The sequence below is a fragment of the Nematolebias whitei genome, chromosome 8 (assembly GCF_014905685.2).
Source record: "Nematolebias whitei isolate Nwh7 chromosome 8, NemWhi1, whole genome shotgun sequence".
Classification (NCBI taxonomy): Eukaryota; Metazoa; Chordata; class Actinopteri; order Cyprinodontiformes; family Rivulidae; genus Nematolebias; species Nematolebias whitei.
Genome location: NC_056505.1, coordinates 6,035,152 through 6,056,998, shown reverse-complemented (window position 1 = coordinate 6,056,998; position 21,847 = coordinate 6,035,152). Strand labels below are relative to the sequence as shown.

Sequence of the window (21,847 nt, the reverse complement as noted above, 5' to 3'; positions counted from 1 at the left end):
GGTCAATAAGTAATGAAGTGGCTTGGATCCCCTTTGGCTGATTAAAACACCACACAGAGGTGTTTTTTTTATAAAGGATGAAAACCCTGACAGACTATAGTATTCAGAAGCAGGATAAAACTCATAGTTTTACAGAAGTTGAGCTAAAATTTGATGTGATAGTAGCTGGGAGTCATCCTCATCATATAGTCTGAGCAGACAGATATTTGATGTAAACAAGGAAGCAGGCAATGTGCATTTTGTCAAAAAGTGCTGCTTTCATCTTTTCTTGTTCTTTATTGATGATTCCTGCAGAGATTCTGCTGGTGAAGAAATTTCAAGTCATGTGCACATCCCTATTAGATATTTTTAACCTAGTTTAAAGTGGAAAAAAATAATAAAGTCTAGTTCAGAAGGATTTCATGATTTGGACACACTTTTTAAAAAAAAAATCGCTTTCAACAGAATCATGCACTTCCATCACAAAACTTGTGATTTTGTCCATTTTTATTGTTTAAACACATTTTGCTGCAGGATCAAAGAAACGGAGAGAACAGAAAACAGGTGAAGGTGATGCAATTAGTCGTTTTTATTTTTTTTTGTCTCCCGTGTTGCTGCACGGTCAACGTGAGATTTTCTGACACTGATAGTTTGCAGCCGTTCGACTGTGGCCTGTTTGTGTGTCTGCTCATGTTAAGACGTTAGTCGCAGACACAGAATGTAAAAGATAATTGCAGCTGGCAGCAGGCGGGCTTTCCCCTTCATGAACCATGCGCCTGAGGCTGATCTAATTTCAGCAAGAACCCTCGCAGATCAGTGTCACGAAAACATTATAAAAAGGTCGTAAACTGAGCAAAACGAAAAGCCTCGCATTCATTAAAGGAGCTTATCGCCCTTCATGAGTTATAATTCAAAATGGCACATCTTGGGAGATGTGATGGGGATGACTCGGCTACCACCACAAAAACTTTACCTCAGTATCTGTTTTTGTGCTGATAATGAGTATTAGCTGTGGCAGCCATATTTTGGGTGGACTCCAAATGTCAACCAGCTGTAGATGCACATCCAATTCTTTGAGAATGCTTCGTTAAAATCCGTCTGGTGGTTTGCGAGATATTTTGCTAACAATGTTGACTTCAGATCGTCAATGGCAAATGTGTGTTGGGAGCTACTATCACACCAAACTTGAGCTCAGTAGTTGTAAAACTGGCCACCAAACCATTAATGTTCACTTTCAGTGGAGGCAGTAAAACACCCCAGACTGGAGATGAGAAAACATTAATTATGTACAAGTTCCTAAATGTGTTCGAACTACACATTAAACCAGTTTAATCTTCCTTTACTCCACTGAAGGGTTGCAGGCTGCAAAAACTAAACGATGCTTGAGAACTCAAATACAGTATTTTAAAAAGTATTTTTAAAAAAGGCACCTACTATTTTTTACATGTGTTTTTGTCAGAATGTGGGATGTGCACAGGAAACAGACCCAAACTGCAGCTAAACAAAAAAATTATTATTTTAAGTGACAGTGAATCTGAACACTTTGTATTAAAAAAAATCATCTCAGAGTTTGATCAGGATTTATTTGGGCTCTAAACGTTTTTAAACAGACAAAGCTGCAGGAACTGCACAAGCGAAGTTAGTCAGTGAACTGGTTTGTTGGTTTGGTGAAGTTTTCGCTCTCGTTGTCGTCAAACCAAACAAACCGACAAATTCACGCCGAGCTGAGCACTGTTTCTGTGTTTCTTGTTTTGTTAATCTGGTTTAACAAACAGACGGTCAGAAGGTGTCGATCTTTAATGTGGAAAATCCTCCTTTCAAAGACCTGTGGTACTGGGGGCCGCCGTGGCGGGTGTGAAGCCTCGGTACTGTCCGCCCAGGCTCGGATACTCCTTCCTGATTCTCCAAACGCTGCAGCTGGGGATGAACGGGTGTGCGTCTGTAGGTGGGACCCCAAATCTCCAGCTGATGTAAAGTCTGTAGGCGCAGTGGCGCAGGGAGGCGGTCTGAGCCCCGCCAGCGGGAGGAGACAAAGGCTCCTGGTACAGGAGGACGGCCTCCAGCAGCGAGCGGCACAACACCAGCTGCTGGAAAAGAGGAGAAGAGGTGATGCAGACGCCATCACTCCACCTGCAGCACAGCTGCTCCTGCGGGAGGGAGGAGGGAGAGCAGCAGTCGCATTTACACCACGTTGGACGACGACGTGTCGGGTTCTGGTCCGGTTTGCAGTCGAGGGGAGGCTGAGCGTTGGAGTCCACACTGACATGCAGCTGTAGGAGGCAGAGGACGGCTCTCATGTGTCCTGCGTCCTCCTGACAGGACAGAAACATCTGTTCATAAATCTGAAGCAAACACACCCAAACCAGAACCAAACAACCCAAGAAAGAATTAAAAACCTGAACACTGACATAATGTCGGCTACAGATATATCGTCACTCAGCCATTTATTTATAGATTGTTCATCCAGTAGTCGCTACTTCACAGTTCAACTTTCGCAGACTCGCTCTTTAGTGGTTTTTCAGCGATTGTCAACTTTATATTACTCGCATGGTTGGGACGGTACAGATAAAAAGTTAATGGAAAAAAAAAAAAAAAAACTTTGGACAGGCGCCACAATTTTGTAGTTTTCTTTTGCATCGCCAGATCAAAATAACTACATTACCCAGAAGCAAACAGTGCTTCCGCCCGCTGCTTTCTGCTTAAATGGAGGGAAAGTTTTGCTCTGATCCAAACCTGACTACAAAAAGTTTGATCCATAATGACTTCAGCGCTCAGTGGATGCAAAGAGCCGACCAGAACTGGACCAAGTCTGGCGAGTCCACATATAAAATTTTGCAGTAGCTTCTGTGCAGTATGTTGTTAAAATTACATACGTAGGTTTATATGGAACATAACCCCCACAATAAACGAGGAACTACTGTAAATATTAAAATATGTATGTTGATCAAAACCCATTAAAGAGCTGCTGTTCTTTAAGGTTCAGCATTATTCACCGTCTGAATTTATTAAAACACATGGATTTCCATTCCTATGAAGCGGAAGCGATTTACTCACTTCTATAATTCTTTAAACATGAACTGCACTTTTTGTTCAGTTAAAAACTCCCTCTCAATAAGAACCTTTAAGCTTAAGGGTATTTTTCTTCCTAAAGGGAGGATGGATGACTTTGGATAAAGTCGTCCAAAATGTTTAATTAGAACAGGCGTTTAAACTTTTCTACACAGTTACAAACAAGGAGTGCATTTATTATATACACGTCTTATTATGTGTATTGTCGCTAATTTTGAAAATAACCAACTGTGGATGAAATTGAAACCAATTAAAAAGCGTGTTAATTGGAATATCTCCACTTTAGAGAAGAATCTAAGTTAGTACCACAGTTACATAAGTTCTGAGGGCCAAAACGTGGACTCAAGAAAAAAAAAAACCATTTTGACTGTTCTGATAGATTTTTTGCTGCTGTGTGACATGTGTTGGTGTTCAAAGTATGCGATGGGGATGACTCTCAGCTACTACCATACGAACTTTTAGCTCATCTTTGTGTTGGCTTGTTTTTTTTCCTGTGTTTTAGGGTCACCTTGCGTGGCAGAACGGACATGGGTTTGACGTATTGAAGACTCTTTTTGTGAGATCTCTTCACCAGACGAAGCTTCTTCTCGTCAACGTAGGACACGCAGAGGACGCGCTGCGGCAAACACGCTCGTTAAAATGTTAACAGACCATACAAATGACACAGAGCCACGTCGAAGCCTTTATCACCTGCTGATTGTCCTGGACTGACTCCACTTTCCTCTCAGAGTAGTTCTGTCCCGATTCTGCAGCATAACAGCTGGTTTCAATCAGCCAGTCGAGGAACACTGTAGTCTGCAGGCAAACAGGAAGGAAACAATCATTTCACTTAAATAACCTCCTCCGACTCACATTTAATGTCACTTGTTTATTTGTTGGATTTAGAGAAGTGGAAAAAGTCATTAAAAATATTTGAAGTTTTAGAAAAGAACAAAATAAGTAATAATTCTGTCACAGAACTTTTTTTTAGGCGTGTGGCAGAAACACTGGTGGCCCCTAAAATGATCTTCAAACAATAAAACGACCACCTATAACTTGAACATTATGAATTATTTGAAAACTGCTGACTAATTTAATAACATTTTTCCTGCCAGAGGCTTTAGAAACCTCCCGATTCTTCATCATGACTTCTTATTTATTAATTAGACAATTTGTAATTTGTAATTAGACTCCGTCAGCTTTAATTGTGCTCAACATGAATATTTCCAACTCTTTATTTCTTTTGCTTTTCTGACAGTACTTTGTTCTTAGCGGCTCATTATAAAGACAAATCCTGAAAAGTTTTTACATTTTCACACAAATATAACTGATATTATGATTAAATGATAAAGTAAAACACTTTGTGCACTTTGTTCCAGTTAACAGATTACTCCTCTCTGTCTGAAGATGAAAGAAACATTAAAGTTTGAGTTTTAACATCGAGTGCTGCAGCATGAATGGACGTGTGTGTGCGCTTCTCACCAGAGCGTAGTACGACAGCGTTGAGCCGATGTAGATGATGAGCTGAATGAAGCTGAACTTCCCCGCCTGAAAAACAAAATCAAACTTTTTGTTCCTCCTTCAGAGCTGCAGCCAGAGGCCGGAGCTCCACGAGGGTGAAAACACTGAAACCAATCAAGTTAAAGCTGGAGATGGTTCCGAGATACTTATCAGTAATCGTCTTCAACTAATCATATAAAACCACGTCACAAATGTTAATTCAGTTGGCTTACACGTGGACTCTCAGTGTTGCAACAGATTTATTCATTTTATTCTCCATAGCACGTTCAGATTCCTAAATAACCTAAATTCTTTGGACACATTTCTACATTCAGTAAAAATAAATAAATCAGATTGCTAGAAACCTTTAATCCCCTCAGAATCTCACACGTCCAGTTTTAACACCCAAGTACATTAAAATGATATTGCCTGCTGCCAAAGTTTTAAACAAGGATCGTTTGCACTCGGAGTTGGAGTCAGGGATAACTCTCAGCTACCACCACATCAAAACTCAGCTCAAACCTGCAAAACTTGAGTTGTAACTGCGTGTTTGCCAAGGTTGATTAGCTATGGCAGCCATCGTGAATAAAGTTGACTCCTAAAGTTACTTTTTGTAGACGTGCATTTAATTATTATTAAAACCAGCGCATGTTTTTTTTTTTGCAGGTGGGAGCAAACTGCATACATGGGTTTTCTCCAGAGAGAACATGCAAACTCCACGCAGCGCGTTTTAAATGCGTTTTATTTAATAAAGAAAATTGATTGGATTTAGTCTGATGAGAAGCGTCCAGATGTTTTCAAACTACCGGTCCAGCTCGGTGAAAAAAATACAAAAAACTCTCACCTGTCCAAACACTATGACATCGAATCTGATCCCAAAGGCTTTGTACAGCGTGCGCTCCTCCACCCCGTTCACCGTGTTGTACTTTGCAAACCTGACCGGAGAACAGCGGGTTTCTTTATAAAGCGGTTTGATTCACTTCAGATCTGACTGACTCCTCTCCAGCAGAGGGTTCTGAGGATTATCGCCATGTTTCATGGTTTCTACAACAGTCCTGACTGAGGCACACACAAAGTTGACCTTTGACCCTCGTCACCTGAAGTTGAGGCCGGGGTACAGCGTCCTGTTGCTCTCTCGCTCATCCAGGCGCCTGAAGGAGTATCTGGGGAGGCAGCGCTGCATGAAGCGGTCCAGGTTGCAGTCCCATTTGATCTGGATGCCGATGACACCTCCCTGTGGTCAGCAGCAGAAACACAAAGCTGACGGAGTCACGGAAAAGTCCACAACAACTGCTGCAACAATCAGCTTGCGATAAACAAACGGCTAGAAATCTGATAATTAGAACTCAGTAATCAGATCAAATACTCCAAACAATTTTTACTCATTTTAGAAAAACTACCGACTATTATTTGATATGGCTCTTCTACAATAATTAAGCAAATATAAGTGTTTTCAGAACTTAATATTTTACACACATATGCTGAATCGAGCATTTGTCCACACAAACTAAAGACCGTTTCCTCTTTTTTCTGAACGTTAGGGTTAGTTTCAGTTCCTTTTTGAGCCTTTAGTTGTCCTCAACAAATGGCTCGAGAAGGAAACGGGAAAAACAAACGAGTGGTTTGCTGCTTTTTACATTCAGACCACGTAGAGAAAGGTGAAGGTCGTTTAAAAATTGGATCCATGATGTAAGGGGAAACGCAGCAGACCTCACCTCCACTGCCAAGTCTGAAAACTTCTCCCCGGCCTCTTGAACGATGTCTCCGAGCCTGAAAATGGGACACAGCGAGTCGCTGCCTCGGCTGCAGCTCCTCAGGTACGAGTCGTCCATCTGTGGGAGGATGTTCCGTCTGGAAAATAAATCAACGTCAGGGATTCACGAACGAATACGCCGCACGCCCCGTTGTTTTTATCTGTTCTTCTCATTTGGCAGGAAAACGCTACAAGGCTACAGGTTTTTACCTCCAACTGGGGGGAAACTGTCCTGACTTGTAGGTTAAGTGTGAGCCCAGTTTGAAGAGGGCAATAAGAAAACTAACGAAACCATCAGAACGTTTAAAACCTCAAATCAGTCTCACCGGATGAAGTTGAAGGCAGGAAATCTGATGTTGTTCTTGATGAGGACGGTGAAATTCTCAGCCGCTGCCAACAAAGCAGGCCTGCGACACAAAATTATATTTTTAAAAAGAGATTTGTAAAAAACAAGACACTGCAAAACTCTTGATTCAACCCTCATTTATTGGCATTTTCCTTCCAAGATGTCAGACTCTCATCTTTTTAAGCAGTCTTAGTTGATTTTATTTTTTTTATTTTTACTTTGGCTGCCTTTTAATTTTTTTTGGTTTTTGACCGTTTTCAGAGGAAAGCTTTTGTTCGTCTGGGGAGAACCAACTTAAAGAACCCATTTTATTTTGGATCTTTGTTACCAGCTGTCTGTCCAAAACAGTTTTCAGCACCTACCATGTAAATCTCCATGGAGACTGAATGTAAACAGGAGAACATCGTGATGCTCAGTAATCCAGGTAGATAAATCTAACGAGGTTGAGTCAGGTCTTCTGGATGGAGAACCTGACTCACTCTTATTAGAAAAACAGGAAAATTGTCGACAACAATATTCTAACTCTTGTGAAAAGGTTTGTCATCAGCGAATCCTGCAAGTCAGCATTAAATTTACTCTCAACAGGAATGAGCGCACGTTCTTTTTTTATTTAAACCACTTTGCAAAATTACGGTAAATCCAATTTAAATAATGCAAACTGTGCAAAATTGTTGCACGTTTCTTAATTTAAAGAAGGGTGTCTCCCCACAAGTTACAGCTTTAGGAGAACACTGGCAAACAAAACAGAATAAAAGCTCAGTCAAACTTTGTTTTTTCCACTAAACTCATTAAGATTTAAGAAATGAGCGTTAGCATAATCGATGCTAACTTACCTTGGAGGAGATGTCCTTGTTTCTACCGGACACCACGCAGAAACTTCGCAGGTTTTCGTCGTCACGTCAAACTTTACACACGATCCGGTTTGAATTCCTGCAAAAAAATAAATAAATAAATAAATAAAAGCTTGTCACAACAGACTGGAACCCAAACAAGCAGCAAGAGAAACAACTGGTTGAGAAACTAAAACTGCATCACAGCAATGAGACATTCTTCTGCTTCACGTCAGGTTTTAGGACCAGGAGGTGACGAGCAAACAGGAGACCAGTGACGAAGAACTCTGTGTGAGTGGTTCCCAAAGCTGGACTTGGGAGGGACCTCACTGTGCGCCATGAAACACCAACTGGGAAGTCTTAAAAAGAGTTCCAGAATAAAGTTAATTTTAAAATGAATGCAAACATCAGTGTTGCTCACTGCCTGTGCCGTGGCCTGTCGTGCAACCCGTGTGGTGCATGTAGTGCACAACATGCATCATGTGCATTTAAGCAGTGTTACTGCCTGTGCGGCACTTGTTTGGACTGATTCATCCTGCTTTTTATTTTTTTATTAACCTTTATTTTACTTGCATGGTTGTATTCTACCATGTTGTTTACTATATTTCTTTCTGACCTTGTAGATGCATTTCTTTTTCACTTTTTGGTGCTTTGTTCTCTACTTTTGTTGCATGCTTTCTTGTTGTTCTTTGGCAAGTTGTGACAGTTCTTCTCATCCAAAGCATTAGCATTGTTGACCTTGTGTTGACCTACAAATAAACAATAAACTGAACCAAGCTATAAACTAACCTCAACTAGAAAAGAGATGAAACTGTAGTTTAACCTGCAATAATCAGAATCACGAGTCTTCGCAGCTTGTATTTTATGGGTCTAAAGCTGAAAAGTTTGGGACTAGAGGCAAAGACAGGAAACTACATTTACAACTAGGGTTCAGAACGGGGCTGAAAACACCCAGAGGTGAAGCCTGAAAACCAAGAACTCATACAGATGTGAACAAATTTACTTCAAAAAGGGTTAAAAAGTCTCCAATCAGCTGCAAGTATTTTCTATATTTTTTATTTTTGCTGTCAATAACAAATAAAGACGTTATTTGGGGACTATTTTCAGTGGCGGATTAATCCACAGTTGATGCTCCTGAGAAGCTTTGCAACACCTGATCTAGGTTTTTGTGTTCACAGTGATGAGATGAGATCCAGTGTGTCTCGTTTTGATGGAGGACGAGGCTTATTCCCCCAAACAGTCCAGTTGACAACCAAAAATAAAATAAAACTGATTTACTTACAAGCCTTCAACAACCGTCTACATAAAAACAGCTGGTCTACCGTGACTCTGCTGGTCCCAGACTCCCTTCTCACAGTCCTTATCAGTTCGGCACAGTCTGTCTTTAGAGGGAATCTGCAATAAAAGCACATGTACTATTAAATGTCCTCTTACGTTAGTGGGGTTTCACATTTTAGTACTTCAGTGAATTAATCAACCGATCTCGTTTCCCAGTTTTAACCCTACCACTATATTTCAAATAAACCATTAAGTCCTTAATTCTAAACCATGTGGGGTAGTGGCTGAAAGTAATGGGACACCTCTTCAAGAAGCCATGATGTTTCTTTTTCATAAACAGAAATGACTGAGCTCCAATAAGCCTCACTCTATAGTTAGGGTCTCTAATGTTGTGGTAAAAAGATTTATCTGCAGCGAAATGTAAAAAATAAATACATAAATAAAAATCAGACTAAAAGATGTTATTCATCAATCCATCCAGCGTCTTTGACCCGCTTCTTCCTTTTCGGGTCATGGAGGTCACTGGTGTTCTACTAGATTAGTTTGTGTTAATTATAACAAATTAACATATTCTATCATTGTTAGCCACCGTTTCATCCGTCTACTTTCTCCTTGGCTCTGCAAAGGCTTTCGTTATTTTAATTGTGTTAAATGGCTGCTCCAGTAAAAATAAAAAAAATAAAAAGGTTTGTCTTTTTACACTAAAATAGTTGTGTTCCATTAAAAAAAAAAAAGGTCACTCTATAAATGTTGAGAGCCAACGAGTCGGCTGGAATTGGGGGCTCGTCCGGAACTGAAATCAAAGGGCTCTGAAAAAAACTCGATGTATGCAGTCAGAAAGCTCTACCACTTAAAAAAAAAAAAAAAAACTGAAACATCACCGACGCTTGGAATAAATACACAAAACAGAGGATTTGGGATAAATTTTAGGATTGGATTGTTACAAAATGGAACAAATTATTTTAAAAATAAATTAATTACCTCTGGACATTTTCCTTGCTTTTGATTTTTTGTTACGATGATGTTGGTCACCACAAAGAAGGAGTTCTTGTCCTTAAAAAAAAAGAATTTTCTTTCAAGTATGACAAAATAATGTTTATAAGCTGAATCTTGACTGAGCTCTCACCTGCAAGGGCCCACTGTAATCCACCACATCCCAGACCACATCTTCAGCCCCAGGCAGGTGGGCCTGTGCTACGCCCTTCACCTTGGTGGTGACTGAGCTCACCACTAGGTCAAACTCCTGATATTTTCTGTTCCACAACATCATGATACTGAAAATAATAAAAATAAACTAATTATCATGGGCTCATCTGCTTGTACAGCCTTCATGCTCCATGTTTGTAGTCCACAGGAATGACTTCAGTTTGAGACTACAGAGATTTAACCAGCTTGAACAATGTGAGCAAGTCGGTTTAACAGATTATTTTGTTGAGTAGTCAGTTAGTTTGAGTGATCGGACTCAATCCTGCGGTCGAGTCCATCTTTACACCTTCCATATCAGTAAAAAAAAAAAAGTTTTCCTCTAGATAAACTCTTCATCTCAAAACTAAAACATTTTCATTCAGTAACAGCCAGAAAGATTTCATCCAAACGAACCACAAGACTTCTGGAATGACGCTCGTTCACAGAAAACACAGCAGGTCAGCACAAACGCCTCATACCAGCTGTCGAGCACGGTGGCGTAGAGGTGATGGTTTGAGCTCCTGTTGTCATGTATTTATCTTGTGTTGTGTTCCAGGGCTGGTGTGTAGCCCAGTAGGCTTTTTTTAAGGAAATGAGAAAAGTGAGTGTGGGACTTTGCCAAAGGAAAGTCCAAACCCTACAACAGCTGCACCAATGATTCACTGGGAATCACTTACATCCTCTGTAGACCAAAGGATTCTGGAGTCAGATGTGAGTCCATCATCAGCTGAAGCCTGGACCACACTGGGTCCAACAGGACAATGATCCACAGCAGCTAATCTACAAAAGAACGGCTCAAAAAGAAAATAATCAAAATGCTGCAACAATCCGGTCCAGAACTCAACTGAACAAAATGCTGCATTGAAACTTTAGGACAGGGGTCTGCAACCTGCGGCTCTAGAGCCACACGTGACTCTTTGGTTCCTCCACAGCGGCTCTTTCAAGCTTTGATTAAAAGGAACATAAAACTGAAGCTTATTGGTTGTTAAACAAACATTTAAAAAAAAGTACTAGTTTTAGCAGTTTTCATGTAATTTCTTTGGCAAATACTCACTTTAGCATTTTGCTTTATGTCTATACTGGATTATTTTTTCCACAATAAAATTTTTTTTAAAAATACATAGGTCTGCATAGCTCATAGTTTGTTTTGTTTTATAATTAAAAAAAAAAACTTTCCCCACCTCTTTACAAGAATCTGGTCTTTTCATTCATCTTAAATTGTAATAATATCAATGAATGTTAAAAATCATTAGATATTTTTAGCTTTATAATTTCACCCCTACTGGCCACAAAAGTCTCCTCCAACAAACAAAGTGGCCCATGGGCCACCAGTTGATAACGGTTGTAGCAGGTTGCTGCGGCTCTGGACACGTTGAATTTAGTGAATGAAACTGTAAAAATGGCTCTTTTGACCCTAAAGGTTGCAGACTCCTGCTTTAGGAGAAACCTCGATGAACTGAAGCAACGTTGGAAAGAAGAGTGGGTCAAAATTCCAACACAACCATACGAGAAACTGATCCGGAGACTTCCGGGAGCTAAAGGAGGTTCTGCTGGATCGGAGGGTGGACTTACTGGTTTTGCACTCACAGCGTTACCAATTTAGGATTAATTGTTATTAAATAATGAAAAGATTAACCGTTCTGGATCTGTTGTTGTGTCTGTACACTTGAGGTTGGAACAGGGTTATTCAACTAAATTACTCAGGGGCCACGGGTACTGGATGCCAAGAGCTCAGGGGCCGGACATCCAGCAGTTGAAAGTAAGTTTTATAGTTTAAAATCTAGTTTTATTTAAAACTTAATCCATTGGTGGACCGAACTGAGCTCACCTGGACCTAGTTTGGCCCCGGGTCACCAGTTGAATAGCCCTGGGTTAGAACAAGTTTAAAACTTGGTAAAAACCCAAATCATTTTATCAGGTCCTGACATGTAAAGCCCTATAAATAAAATAAAGAGGGGTGGACTTCCTGTTCCAGTGACTGCACAGTAAAATAAGAATATTACAGCCTTCAACTGGGTTGACATCAAACAAAACAACTTAAAAACTAAACCTACCTGGAAATATCATTTAAAAAGGATAACAAAGCAGCTTTCTGGAACATCTTTGGCGAGCACATACCATCCAGCACGGAGGTGGAGGGTTGATGATTTGGGCTTTTCTCAAAGCAACATTAAATTTTATTTACCAGCTCAGCTTCAAACCGCCTGCAGAGTTCATGTCAAAGCAGAATTGTTGAGGAGCAAAAAAAAAAAGTTACGTTTTTAAAATCCTGCACAATAAACGCACAATGAGGACGTGTTTAATTCAAATGCGCGTGCATGAAGTGCATGAAGCAGCAGCGGAGGGTGCAGCAGCGGAGGGGAGGAGCCCCTCCCGCGGGGAGAAGATGCGGGGGCCGAGACCTCACGCGCTCACTCACCAAATAAAGAGCAGGATGGCTCCGTTCAAGCTCCATTTGAGAGAACCGAGCCGGACGCTCCGGATCCGGACCAGCTTGTTGGTTTGGTACTCACACAGACCGAGCGGGTCGCAGCACGACATGTTGGGTTCCTGGACTGGAGGGAGGATCCTCCGGGTCCGGATCTTCCTGCGTGGACGGGTCACATGTCCTGCAGCAGCTGCAGCAATCTCTCACATTTCCATCAAAACAATAAACTCTGGATTTTGCATGCGCTGAATTTTGCATCAGTTAATTTAATAAAAATATATATATATATATTTTAACCACTTATGCAACTTGATACAACTGGTTACCGGAACTAATTCGGTTTAACATTGATTGAACTAATTCTCAAACTTCCGCATTTTTACTTGTCATTTTAATTGCTAGTTACACACGTGTGGGATTAATTAGTGATTTAAGTGATTAAACAAACACAAAATGTTTCTCTAAATAGCCACCAGGTGGCAGCATTTCACAAAGCTGATGGACAGAGCGATTAATTCAATTAATTTCTAATTCATCACAATTGTACTGGTTCTGTCATTCTAAAACCAACAATAAACAACTTTAGGGTTGTTGACAAAAATAATTCCTAACTGTGAGCATGTCAAAAGTAAATTCAGGCTCAGATAGAAACCCAAGAATCTTCTCTTGACATTTTTCATTTTGTTTTTTATTCAGATAAAGAGCTTTTTGTCTCCAGGACAAGAGAACTATTGTGGTGGAAACTGCTCCTCTGTGAATCTCAGGCTCTGAAACTGGAACGTAACAATCATTCAAGCTTCAGCTCCATTAATCTATTAAAGTATGTTGGAAATTATTAAAAAATTGCCTATTATAAGCCCAATGTTAGTTTTTACAAACTATAAATATGTGTAGGATGTAAAAGAAATGAAAGTGAAAACAGTCAAGAGCTCCTGCAGATTCTGTTGTTTACATGAAAAATGTATTTATCAAACGTTTGCCATTTTTATGACAGAATTGACTAAAATCATCATTTTATGTTGCAAAGTTCAGCTGTTTTGGTTGAACAGTTTTCAGACTGTGTGTTGACGATGACTCTCAGCTACTACCACAATACATTTTAGCTCAATGCTTAGTTATAGCCGTTTTTATGTTTGCCAAGATCAATTAGCTGTGGTGGCCATCTTGATTTTGGTTGACTCCAAAAGTCGGTCCGTTGTAGACGTACAGCCGACGATTACTTTTTGAGTTTCATTAAAATCCGTCCAGTGGTTCATGAGATATTTTGCTAACAGACGCAAAAGAACTGTGATAGTTGATGACAACGCGTTCAAAACAGATTTTGCTCAAAAACTAGTAAAATGAAAATTCACTGCATGAAAATAAAACCCTTTTCTTGTTAATCAGCTTGTTTTTCATGTAGATGTTTCATGTAAACAAAATTTTTACAAGTATTAAATGTTTGGTATCTGGTTCAAATATATATATTTTTTATTTCATTTCAAACCAACACGGGAGTTTTGTTACAAAAATCAAACACAAAAGCTGTTTTGTTTTTTTCTGTCAGCGGAAAAACTTCTGCAGCAGAATGGGTTTGAGCTTCTCCAGCTGGCTGTTGCTCTGCATCTTCTGCTGCAGGCCTTTGTTGTCCAGGAGCCTCTCGTGAGTTTGGTCGAACAGGTTTTCACCGAGCTCCTTCTTCACTCGGTCTCTCCAGGCCATCAGCTTTGGTCGGCCCTCGAACCCATCCACGCCGGTTCCAAGAGGCTGAAAAACACAGGTTGCAATAAAAGACGGAGAGGACGTTCAGCTTGTGCAGATTCTCGGCTTCGTCGACCAAAACTTGTAAAAATGTGCAAATATGGAGTTTACACCGGCGCCTCAGCAGCAAGGTCTCGTTTAAAAGTGCAACAGAACCGCATCATCTGCAAAACGCAGCGATGAGACCCTGAAGTTTCCAAATCTGAATCCCCACGACTGCAGAGCAGATGAACGCCACAAACGCCATCCTGCATCTTCAGGTAATTTCAGATAAATGCAGATTATGGTACTTTAACATCTAATACTAGATTAAAAACTCCCATTTTAAGGTCAAAAATCGGTCCAATTATATCTTTGATGAGTGTTTTAGTTGTCGTTACTTTTTTTTTAAACACAGAAATACTCACTGAGAGGTGAACCAGGAAGTAGTTTAGTACTGTTACCTGCACGATCTCCACCAGAGCCACCAGATCAGCCAGAGAGATTTCACTGCTGACGATGAACGGTTTGTCCTGGAGGAATTTTTCCTCCAGCAGGTCGAGCGACTGCTTCATATCCTCGAGAGCCACGTCCATTTTCTCCTTCGGGGCCTCGGAGCCCATGACGAATGGATACAGAGTCTGCTCACAGAGACACGCGCATGTACGAGCATTCATCAGAACCAGAAGCAGCGGTTACTTGAAGCAGATATTCCTATTTTCATTCGATCTTTATTTCTACAGGTTAATCCCATTGAGCCTCGGGGGCTCATTTACAAGAGAGACCTGATTTTTTCAAAGGATTATGACAACAGTGGACAACAACAATCATAAAGGATGCATACAAAACTGAGAATAACAAGTGAAAATTAAATGGTATTTAAAAACAAAAGTAAAAACAAAAAAAACAGCTAGGTTGTAAGGCGATGTAGAAAACTAAAAACAAGAACATGTCTGCATTGGTTTCTCCCAGGAACTTAACAGATGGTTAAAGCCACTCAGAGAGGTCAAGGTCGAGAGCTTCAGATCTTTAATAATTTGAGCTGCTGAAGTAAATTTCTCTCAAACACTCGCTTTGTGTGAGGGTTGTTTTCTGAATGCACTTTAACCTGTGTTTAGAAATACTATGATGGCTGCAGGGCTGAAAAAAAATCAGCAAATTGGCTTTTTGTCTGACTATTTTATTATTCTGATGTTATCTCAGCAACTTGTTTGGGAAACCGTTCACCTTTCAGGATTCTTCAGACTATTTTAAAACCCTGATTGCACATTGTACAAGTTTTCCAGTACTTGGTGACCATCGGAGAGTTTTTCAGACCTGGACATGTGATCTGTCTTGCACTCGCTCTCGTACAAGGCAGATGCCTCCTCCTGTTCTCCTCCTGCCTTGTTTTGCTCTCTGTCTGTGTATCGGAGCTCCTGTGACACATCTTCTGAAGCTAAAACTACTGACGTGGATCTGGTCAGCTGGACTTTCAAAACAATCAACAAAATCTTTTCAAGCATGCGACAGTGTCCTGGAGAGCCCTCATGTCCCGCTGAGACTCACGCGGCAGGATACGTCATGGATACGTGGGGAGTTTGGGAGCTGATGTCTTTTTGTTTTGTCTCAGGAGGACGCCGAAGACGTTTATATAATTGGATTCATGATAGCAGGGTTTCTGCTTTCTGGCATTGGCAGATCCCTATGTTATCGGCTGTTAAGGAAGACAGCGGCAGCAATTTCGGCCATGACAAAACAGCTGAGTCTGTGTGAAGGTTTGGTTTGTGCTATGAGTACTCAAAGTCAGCTGATTTATGAGCTAAACCATAAGATGGAAGCGATTTGTGAGAATCGCAGGCCACCTGCGGCTTCTGGGACTCGCCAGCATGTTGGAAACCACCTTGGAGGAGCTTCGTAGGCACGGACCAGTGGCATGCCCACAAATCTGGCCATTTTGGATCTTGAAAGTACCAGCAGGACTCAAGGCTGACAAGAAAAAACAGTCTGTCTGAAAAAAATCAACAATTGTGGCGTATCTGAATCTGACTCCCCCGTTCAGCCTCGAAAACAGGCCGACTGTCAAATTTCTCCTGGGATATGTGTAAACTAAAGAAAAGCTTTGTCTATCACAACCCCACCCCTGAGAACTTATGTGAAGGCTAATCAGAACTGTGCCAGCTGACCACCATCTTATCAGGACTATGGCCTCTCTGGAAGTGCTTCGTGGACAAATCTCACCGCCTCGCCATCAAATGCATATGTAATGTGTCTATAAATGAGCTGCTGGTAGAGTTTTTTTATGTCTTAAATCGTGTCTCGATAGGACAAGTTGTGAAGAGATCTTTTTTGTAATACCACTATCTTATCCTATCCTCATGGATTTTCCCCCTTTTCTATCTAAAAAAGTATTCTGAAAAAGGATAAGGGGCCGCACTCCAGTAGCAGCAGCAACGTGCACTCTGCCCATCTTTCGGACGACTGTACAAACATAATCTCACAGTATTTCAGTACAATGATAATAAATCTGATTCTGATCCTGAGAGCTGCCATGCAGGTATAGAAACACAGATTTAGTGTTCTTGAAAAGGGTTAGAGACGCCCACAATGGTTCTGAAACTATTATGAGAATTAGTAGCGCAAACTTTCTGAGCATGTTCAAAACCTAAGCTGCACATTTGTGCCCCTCTGCAGTTCACATAAGGAAATTGCAAACTTTGGAAACTCCTTCACAAACCCAGAGAGGTTCTGAGGGATTGTGAAGCCTTGCAGCGTTGCAGCATGACAGAGGACTTTTACTCAACTTAGGATGATACTGGTTGATAATATTTAACGATTTCAAAGCCAAACCAATATTTAAACTGATAAAAAGTGTGCAACGAAGCATCTTAACTGAGGTTGGAGCACAGATCTGGGGCACAAACCTTGAGCAGGAAGACCTTTGAACAGTGAGCTCTCAGGTTGAGGTGCTGCCAGGACAAGTATTCATTGACACGAGCTCGCTGCTGCAGGTCAGCTGGAAACCAGTGGTCGGCTACTGATGCCGAGCATTTCTGCACCAGGTACAACAGGATGGCAGTGCTGCAACACGCATCAGATCAAAACATCAGAACAAAAAGTGAATATTTAACATTTATGTGGCTTTTTCAAACAAATAAATGGTTCATTTTAACTTGTTTATTTAGCTTATCAAATGAGCCCAAAAGTCTTGCAGTAGTCCCATCAGTCAGTCAAAGGACTGTAGAACACCGACAAAAAAAAAGATGATTATTAATTTAATTTAATAAGAACCAACATTCATCCATTGTTGGTGTTTTATTCAGTTTGAACAGAACTTCTGCAAATAATAATAATAAAAAACATATATACCTGTACATAATATATAATCTATTTTTTTGTTCCCAAACTTGATTAGCCGGGCAACTTTTTTGAACTGATATGGAAATCAGATTTAAAAATTACGTTTTTCTTTCTATCTCGACCAATAAAAATCCTATCAAATGTACTCGAGTTTTCTTTAGAAACGCACATTAAAACAAACATCTGTCCAAAGTGTTTTTAAAATAAAGCAGAACAATAGATGCACACAACAAAACAGCAACCAAAAAAAGTAAAACAACAAGTTTTAGCAAAAAAATGCCATTTAATTTGACTACTAAAATGTATTAAATCAAATTAAACCTAAGAAGAAAAATGTGCCTTTAGTTGTGTTTTTAGTTTTAGTTGGCTCCCTGTCAAATCCAGAATAGAATTCAAAATCTTACTTCTAACCTACAAAGCCCTCAACAACCTAACTCCATCTTATAATAGCGCTCTTATTGTTCCATATTTTACTTACAGAGCACTTCGCTCTCAGACTGCAGGCTTACTCGCAGTTCCTAGAGTTTCCAAAAGCAGAATGGGAGGAAGATCTTTCAGTTGTCAGGCTCCTCTCTTGTGGAACCAACATCCAGTTTCTGTCCGTGAGGCTGACACATTGTCCAGTTTTAAGACCGGGATTAAGACTTTCCTTTTTCATAAATCCTATAGTTAGGGTTGGCTTGTATTGCTGCCATAGGCTTAGACTACTAGAGGACAAAATGACCTCATTTCCTTAAATTAATTGTTAAAATTGAATAGTTTTCATTTGATACAATTTATATCTTAACATGTGATCCTTGACCTGCCATTGTGTATCTGTTCCTCTCAAACCCAGCCGGTCGAAGCAGATGGACGCTTGTCCTGAGCCTGGTTCTGTTAAAGGTTTCTTCCTCATGAGGGAGTTTTTCTTTCCACTGTCGCCTTCATGCTTGCTCAAGATGAGAGTTCTGTGATGGAGTTAGTCTGCTCCTCAGATAAATTATGTTAAATTATTATTTTTATATATGAATGTTTCTGTTCAGTGCCCTGAGACGACTTCTGTTGTGACTTGGCTATATAAATAAACTGAATTAAATTTTTTTTTTTAATGTCTGCCACTATGTAAAAGCATCCTCCCTTACTGAGCAGCTTAGACCGAGAAAAGGTCAAGAGCAATCGTTCAGAAAATCTAAACCATCTGGAGGGAGCGGCCCGTCCTCTCCTGGTCTGAAATGATAAGAGCCCCGAGCAACTTGAAGAAGCAATAAAAAAACTTTCTTAAACTGGTTTGAGTCAACGCTTTACCTCATTAAGGCAGTTTAGAAACACATCCTCAATATCAAAAAGATATGTAGTAACTGCAAGAAGGACTTAGGAGGAACAAAACAGGAAGTAAACAGACAAATATTAGCTTCTAAACAGTAGAAAAGGGCTGGAGTTACTATTTAAACATGTTCAAAACCAAAACTTATCAACAAATCAATCGGGCACAAATGGTTTCGTTTGTGCTTCTGTAGCTCAACTTGAAGCTAGCAGCTTCTATGAGCCACTGGGACGACTGAGAATGAAAATAAACGTGAAGAATCAAACCAGTCAGACATGCAAGTCCACTCTGAAACTCCTGAGAACCCTCAAAAATGCTGTAGAGCATCACTGAACAAATCTGAAGTCAAACCACGATTTAAAAATGGACTGATCGCAATTCCTCAACACAAACTTGTCGAACGTTAACAGAAAATATGTAAAAAACTAAGTTAGTGGAGATCTAGCATCCCCAGTGTTTGATGATTCATGACTGACATAAAGCTGTTTGGTCAATCCTTGAAAATAACGTTTTGTTTAAGCGCTTTTGCACGTGACATTTCTGAGAGTTTAATTCTAATCTGTAAACTGATCCGTGAGATATTTTGCTAATACAACAGACGAATATTTATCCAAGCACTCACAGACTGGCAAAGACATGCTAAAAACTAAAACACCTTTCTGTTAGAACGAAGCTGCCGTCCTTCATGACAGGAACTTTCCTCACAACGCTGAGTTGTCCAAACTCCTCGGTGTATTGCTGCCCTGAAACGAAAACACTAAATAAATTAGACGCCCCGAACTTTAAGCAAAAACACTTCGCCTCATATTTGGACTGTCATTTAAAGACGTTAAAAAATATGTAAATGAGGGAAAAACAGAATGTGTACTTAAAAATGTGGATTGCATAAATTACTAGAGAAATTGCATTTCCTGTGAAAATGCAATATGAATGCTTATTGCTGAAGAACTTGCTGAAAAACAGCTGAAATTAGCTAAAACCATACTGAAATGTAGCTGAAATGGATGAACAAGCCTAATTAGCAGAAGAAAGCAGACAGAACACATATTTGTTGAATTAGGTTTAAATAAGCAGAAATTAGCACAAATATTAGTAAATTAGCACAAAAAAAGAAGCTGAAATTAGCAATAAATAGTTGAAAAGTGTTTGAAAAGGAAGAAAGAAGCTTAAATTACCAGACGGAAGTGGAAAAAGAACAATTGTGCCCAGTCACACTGAAAGAAGCAGAAATTAGCACCAAAAAGTGGAAACTTACTGGAAAAAGCAGAAATTTTAAGGGGAAAAAAAACAGCTGAATAGTAGCTAAAGAAGCAGAAAGAAGCTGAAATTACCAGAAGGAAGTGGAGAAAGCACAATTGTGCCCAATTAGGCCAAAATAAGTAGAATTAGCACCAAAAAGTGGAATTTATCTGAAAAAAGCAGACATTTGCAAAAAACAGCCAAATAAAAGCTAAAAAGGCAGAATGAAGCTAAAATTAACAGAAGCAAGTAGAGCGAGTACATTTTTGCTGAATTAGGCTGAAAAAAGTTTAAATGAGTGCAAAAAATGTGGAAATAGCTGAAAATGCTAAAATTAGCATAAAAACAGCTAAATAATAGCTGAAACGTGCAGAAATAAGCTGAAAGGAGCACAACAAGCTGAAATTAGCAGAAAGAAGTTAGAAGCACAAAAATGTTGTAATTAGCAGAAAGAATCTGAAAGGAGCTCAAAACAGCTGAAATGAGCTGAAAGTAGCTGGAAAAAAGTTGAAAATTGCACATAGAAGCTGAAGCAGAACAAAATGTGAAAGGAACAGTAAAAGGCTGTGAACAGATCTAAAGATTTTAAAGATGTAAAATGAGCTCAGTTCATTTTCTAAGAGGAAAAAAATGGCAGAAAAGGCTAAATATTTCAAAAAGCTAAAGTTGCACCAACACCAAAAGTCATAGCACCCTTCTCCTGAAAGAGCCGAACTTTTTGATTTATGATTTGTTGAAATAGCACAAAAACTGCGGCACAAGAAAGATGCTGAAAAACGTATGGAAGAAAACTGGATCACAATAGTGTGAATGCTGCATAAACATTCACACAATAAATGAATATAAATCAGTCTTTTGTTGTGTTTGCTCAGTTTTTCTTTATTTTCACGCTCCAGAATCATCTGATCCACTCAGGAGGGGGTGGAGGAAAAGTCTACTCTTCAAAACACTGCAAGGGTCTGTGAGTTTTCTGGGTAAAAGGTAAAAATGTAATCTGAGAGCTCAGACGTAGATATTGTTACCGTAGTCAGTGCTGACAGAGTGGAGTAAAAACCAACTGGAAACTGAATTCCCACTAACATAAATAGCGTTTCCAGATTTACACATTTTAACGTGCGGCAAGAAAAATGACAGCAATTGTAGACTGTCACAGCTGGAAGCCCTAAAGTTTGTAGGTCATGTTCCATCTGGGAACTTTGCATTGGTTTCCAGGGATAATGTGTTTGTAGGCTCACCTGCTGAGAGTTCAACCAGCTTGAATTCGAAGGGGATCCCGAGCGCTCTGGCCAACAGGTAGACAGAGCGGCATGGAGGAGAGACCAGGTCCAGATAGAGCTCCATGGCTGTGATGGCTGCAGATGTTTGGTTCCCTCTGTGCCTCCAGCCTGGCACCTGCAGCGTCTGTTGTCCCCTGCCTGCACAGGCCCCGCCTCTGCTCGCTGGAAAACTCACAGTGTTTTAAACGGTGGCGACAGTTCAAAGTCTGCGAGCCGTTTGGGTTGACCGGTCTGACCTTTGGCCTCGCCTCAGTCCTAACATTTTGTAAACACAGCGGTGATAATTACATTTTTATCTGCTTGACGTCTTGTCTGTGAGTTACTGGTTGTTTTTTTTTAGGATGAGTTGACATCTTTAGCACCTTAATGTTTGCGAATATCTTGTTTTTCCAAGTATCTCAGTGATCTAGGTTGAATGAGCAGAGCTGGGGAGAAAAACGTGCAGAACAGAATTAAGAACCTAACATTCCTTGAAAGAATGCATTTCACCACCAGCTTACACTCGAGTATTTTAAACTAAGAGTTGGGGGTTGGTTAGGTTTGGTTTACCTTTAAAAACAACATTACGCACAGTCTCGTGTAATTTCGCGACATCTCGCGCGGTCTGTTAGAAATTAAAGCAT

The 21,847-nt window shown here is 40.1% G+C and overlaps 2 protein-coding genes across 2 annotated transcripts; both read right to left on the bottom strand.

Annotated features, from left to right (window-relative positions):
* Positions 1–1,796: 1,796 nt before the first annotated feature.
* p2rx7 (purinergic receptor P2X, ligand-gated ion channel, 7) lies at positions 1,797–12,460 on the bottom strand. Its single transcript, XM_037680173.1, has 13 exons — positions 12,339–12,460; positions 9,861–10,008; positions 9,716–9,787; positions 8,779–8,851; positions 7,460–7,556; positions 6,607–6,687; positions 6,243–6,378; positions 5,625–5,761; positions 5,372–5,462; positions 4,510–4,575; positions 3,739–3,843; positions 3,557–3,664; positions 1,797–2,291 (listed from the first exon to the last, which is right to left on the bottom strand). The coding sequence occupies exons 1-13, from the start codon at positions 12,458–12,460 to the stop codon at positions 1,797–1,799; spliced, it is 1,731 nt and encodes a 576-aa protein (XP_037536101.1).
* Positions 12,461–13,799: 1,339 nt separating this feature from the next.
* LOC119413153 (glutathione S-transferase theta-1) lies at positions 13,800–21,391 on the bottom strand. Its single transcript, XM_037680172.1, has 5 exons — positions 21,183–21,391; positions 19,364–19,451; positions 16,970–17,126; positions 14,531–14,707; positions 13,800–14,093 (listed from the first exon to the last, which is right to left on the bottom strand). Exons 1-5 carry the CDS (start codon positions 21,286–21,288, stop codon positions 13,890–13,892), a joined length of 732 nt encoding a protein of 243 aa, XP_037536100.1. The 5' UTR covers positions 21,289–21,391; the 3' UTR covers positions 13,800–13,889.
* Positions 21,392–21,847: the final 456 nt, after the last annotated feature.